The 4,486-nt window shown below is 51.2% G+C and overlaps 1 protein-coding gene across 1 annotated transcript; it reads left to right on the top strand.

The window, feature by feature from the left end:
* The first annotated feature begins 3,585 nt into the window (after window positions 1-3,585).
* On the top strand, window positions 3,586-3,897 carry LOC124694185 (histone H4). The gene has a single exon (XM_047227201.1). It carries the CDS (start codon window positions 3,586-3,588, stop codon window positions 3,895-3,897), a length of 312 nt encoding a protein of 103 aa, XP_047083157.1.
* Window positions 3,898-4,486: the final 589 nt, after the last annotated feature.

Raw genomic sequence — 4,486 nt, 5'->3', positions numbered from 1 at the left:
TCCTCCATAACATGTGGTAACAAAAGACTACTATCATTATAATCATCATAAATAGGAGGCAAAGTATCATCAAAGTAAATTTTCTCCTCAATGCTTGGGGGACTAAAAATATCATGCTCATCAAAGCCAGCTTCCCCAAGCTTAGAATTTTCCATAGCATTAGCAACAATGGTGTTCAAAGCATTCATACTAATAACATTCCCATTATCATGCATATAAAGTTCCATGGGTTTTTTAATTCTCTCTTCAAACACATCATGTCCTAATTCAAGATAAAGTTCATAAAGATCTCTCATATTTTTGTTGTTTTCCATTATGCCTAACTAGTGTAAACAAGAAACCAAATGTCGCAATTGCAGAGTCTAAAGGAAATAGCTTCGAGTACTTACAACGGCGCCGGAAAATAGCTTAGTAGCCGAGGTCCGGAGTGTGAGTACCTTTTACCTTTCCTCCCCGGCAACGGCGCCAGAAAAGTGCTTGATGTCTACGTTCCCCCTCCTTTCCTGTAGACAGTGTTGGGCCTCCAAGAGTAGAGGTTTGTAGAACAGCAGCAAGTTTCCCTTAAGTGGATCACCCAAGGTTTATCGAACTCGGGGAGGAAGAGGTCAAAGATATCCCTCTCATGCAACCCTGCAACCACAAAGCAAGAAGTCTCTTGTGTCCCCAACACACCTAATAGGTGCACTAGTTCGGCGAAGAGATAGTGAAATACAGGTGGTATGAATATATATAAGCGAGTAGCAACGGTGCCGAGAAAATAGCTTGCTCGGCGTGTAGTTGATGGTGGTAGTATTGCAGCAGTAGTAACACGGTAAAACAAGTAAACAAGCGGCGATAGCGATATTTAGGAACAAGGCCTAGGGAATAGACTTTCACTAGTGGACACTCTCAACTTTGATCACATAACGAGAATAGATAAATGCATACTCTACACTTTTGTTGGATGATGAACACATTGCGTAGGATTACACGAACCCTCAATGCCGGAGTTAACAAGCTCCACAATAATGCTCATGTTTAAGTAACCTTAAGTGTAAGATAGATCAAAACAACTAAACCAAGTACTAGCATAGCATGCACACTCGTCACCTTCATGCATATGTAGGAGGAATAGATCACATCAATATTATCATAGCAATAGTTAACTTCGCAATCTACAAGAGATCATGATCATAGCATAAACCAAGTACTAACACGGTGCACGCACTGTCACCTTTGCACACATGCGGGAGGAATAAAACTACTTTAATAACACATCACTAGAGTAGCACATAGATAAATTGTGATACAAACACATTGCAATCATCAAGAGATATAAATAAGCACTTCACTACGCTCTTCAACGGTGAATAAGTACTTCGTGAAATATAGCCTAAGAGACCCACACGGTGCACACACTTGTCACCTTTACACACGTGGGACAAGGAGTCTCCGGAGATCACATAAGTAAAACCCACTTGACTAGCATAATGACATCTAGATTACAAGCATCATCATATGAATCTCAATCATGTAAGGCAGCTCATGAGATTATTGTATTGAACTACATAGGAGAGAGATGAACCACATAGCTACCGGTACAGCCCCGAGCCTCGATGGAGAACTACTCCCTCCTCATGGGAGCAGCGGCGGTGATGAAGATGGCGGTGGAGATGGCAGCGGTGTCGATGGAGAAGCCTTCCGGGGGCACTTCCCCGCTCCGGCAGGGTGCCGGAACAGAGACTCCTGTCCCCCAGATCTTGGCTTCACGATGACGGCGGCTCTGGAAGGTTTCTGTGGGTTTCGTCCTTCGTATCAGGGTTTTCGCGACGGAGGCTTTAAATAGGCGAAGAGGCGGCGCAGGAGGGTCGAAGGGGCGACGACACCATAGGGTGGCGCGGGCCCAGCCCTGGCCGCGCCACCATGTCATCTGGGGCCCACAGGGCCCCCCTCTGGCGGCTCTCGGGTGTTCTGGATGCTCCCGGGCAAAATAGGAACCTGGGCGTTGATTTCGTCCAATTCCGAGAATATTTCGTTACTAGGATTTCCGAAACCAAAAACAGCGAGAAAACGAGAGCGGCACTTCGGCATCTTGTTAATAGGTTAGTTCCAGAAAATGCACGAATATGACATAAAGTGTGCATAAAACATGTAGGTATCATCAATAAAGTAGCATGGAACATAAGAAATTATCGATACGTTGGAGACGTATCACCGGTACGTCCGCGTTGACCTCGCGCGGCAGCTATGGGAGGAAAACCGGCCGATACCATGGCCGGACGCGAACTTGCCGGGAGGGGGCTGGTACCTAAACTCGCGGCGCGTGCCGGTGCCCCCGTGCCGCGCGAGGGCCGAGAGCGGCGGGACGAGGTGCGCCGCCGCCGAGCGATCTTGCCGCCGGATATGCGGGAGGATCATGCGTACGCGTTGAACTCCTACAACTGGATTTCATTCGGGACGTGAGAGTTCGACGCGTGCCGCCGCGCTGGCTACCTCGGCGACGTGGACTTCTTCGACCGAGAGATCGCCGCAGAAGAAGAAGAGAACGACCAGGAGGACGCGGACGAGGACGAGGACGCGGACGAGGACGTCCACATGGTCGACTACGACCACGACGACGGCGGGCCGGCGTGGGATCCGGAGACCCAGCCGTCAGAACTTTCCGAGGAGGAGGCCATTGCCATGGCACTGGCCAACAGCGCGCAGGACGAGCTCAACGAGCTCGCTTTGTGGGAGGAGCTCGCAATCCAGCTCCGCGAGTCAGCACTCGCGCAGGGAAGGCCGGCGACTCCTCCGGCCACGCCGACGCGTTCCAACGACCGTGCTCCGCCGGCTGCACCGGCGTGGGATCCCTGGCCACAGCCTCCTGCCCATGCGGCGGTACCTCCTCCACCGCCGGCGTACGAGCTTCCATGGCCGATGCCGGAGTTCATTGACCTCGTCAGCGACGACGACCAGTAGGCAGCACCTACTTTTAGCACGGCTTTATGGCTTTTTTATGTTTTTTTTATTAATGTAAATTATGAATGAAAAAAAAAATTATGCATCGTGCCGCTGGAACCACCCCCGACACAAACGGACGTCCGGACGATTTCGACCATTTGAGCCGACTCAAACGGACATGACGCGTCCATTTCAACGTCCGAAATGCGTCACACCGCCGCTGGAGATGTCCTAACGCCAATCAACAAAATCTTCTGAATTTCGTCTCAGCGTGGTACTCACGATCACCTGGAATATCATCAGCACAAAAATATTGCTCAATTACTCGACCTTCCCAACAGCGGACCAATCACATCCTTCTTTTGCCACTCCCGCGGATTGACCGACCCACCTCCCGGCTAGCAAACCAATCAAATCGCCCCGTCACCAGTCCCACGGATCGACCTGCCCCGCTCCTCCCACCCGCACCCAATCCTCACCGTCCACCCCGATCGGACGGTCCACTTCCCTCCTCCCACGGATCGCCAATTTCCACCTCCGCGCCCAAACTCCCCAGCCCGCTCCGCTATAAATGCTCCCCACCACCCGCATCTCTCCCCACACCACCACCAATCCCCAAATCCCCAAATCTTCCACCAGCCACCTCCAACCTCAGCAGCGACAATGTCGGGCCGCGGCAAGGGAGGCAAGGGGCTGGGCAAGGGCGGCGCGAAGCGCCACCGGAAGGTGCTGCGCGACAACATCCAGGGCATCACCAAGCCGGCCATCCGCCGCCTGGCGCGCCGCGGCGGCGTCAAGCGCATCTCCGGCCTCATCTACGAGGAGACCCGCGGCGTGCTCAAGATCTTCCTCGAGAACGTCATCCGCGACGCCGTCACCTACACCGAGCACGCAAGACGCAAGACCGTCACCGCCATGGACGTCGTCTACGCGCTCAAGCGCCAGGGGCGCACGCTCTACGGATTCGGAGGCTGATCTTGACCGTCGGGCCCCTGCGTGTCAGAGTGCTGGTGTTGGTAGGGTTGACGATGCGTCTACTAGTTCTTAGATCTGTGTGGGTTGTGCTACTGTGATGAAGTGAAGTTGTGTAATGTGTTGCGTGTCGGTTATGGTTAATGAGATTCTGTGCCACTTCTCGTGGCACTCGCGTTGTTAAAATCTGCCTGGTTCTGTCAATTTAAGTATCCTAATCTCTGCTCTTTTGTGGACGAACTCCACTGAATCTTACTTTATTTTCTTTTCGAAATTTGCAATATTCAGTGCGTGCAAAATTTCGTTGACAGCTAAGAGCGACTTCTGAATGTTCTGAAATTTCGAATATAGGCTGCTGTTCGGATTCTGCTGAGCCGATGTCAGAAGTTCGGAAACGTGCTGCGGCACTTCGTTGTTAGTACTAGGATCTGTGTGGTTCTGCCAATTTATCTTGAGTATCCTAATCTCCTGCTCTGTTGTGGACAAACTCCACCAAATCCCACTTTATTTTCTTTGAGAAATTTGCAATATTCAGTGCGTCCAAAATTTCGTTGGCAGCTAGGAGCAACTTCTGAATGTTTGGTCTGAAATT

This window comes from Lolium rigidum, chromosome 3 (genome assembly GCF_022539505.1).
Source record: "Lolium rigidum isolate FL_2022 chromosome 3, APGP_CSIRO_Lrig_0.1, whole genome shotgun sequence".
Lineage (NCBI taxonomy): Eukaryota > Viridiplantae > Streptophyta > Magnoliopsida > Poales > Poaceae > Lolium > Lolium rigidum.
This window is presented reverse-complemented; position numbering and strand designations above follow the sequence as displayed.

What these genes read in the sequence shown, in the direction of transcription:
- LOC124694185 (XM_047227201.1), top strand. Translation starts at nt 3,586, where the DNA reads ATGTCGGGCCGCGGCAAGGGAGGCAAGGGGCTGGGCAAGGGCGGCGCG.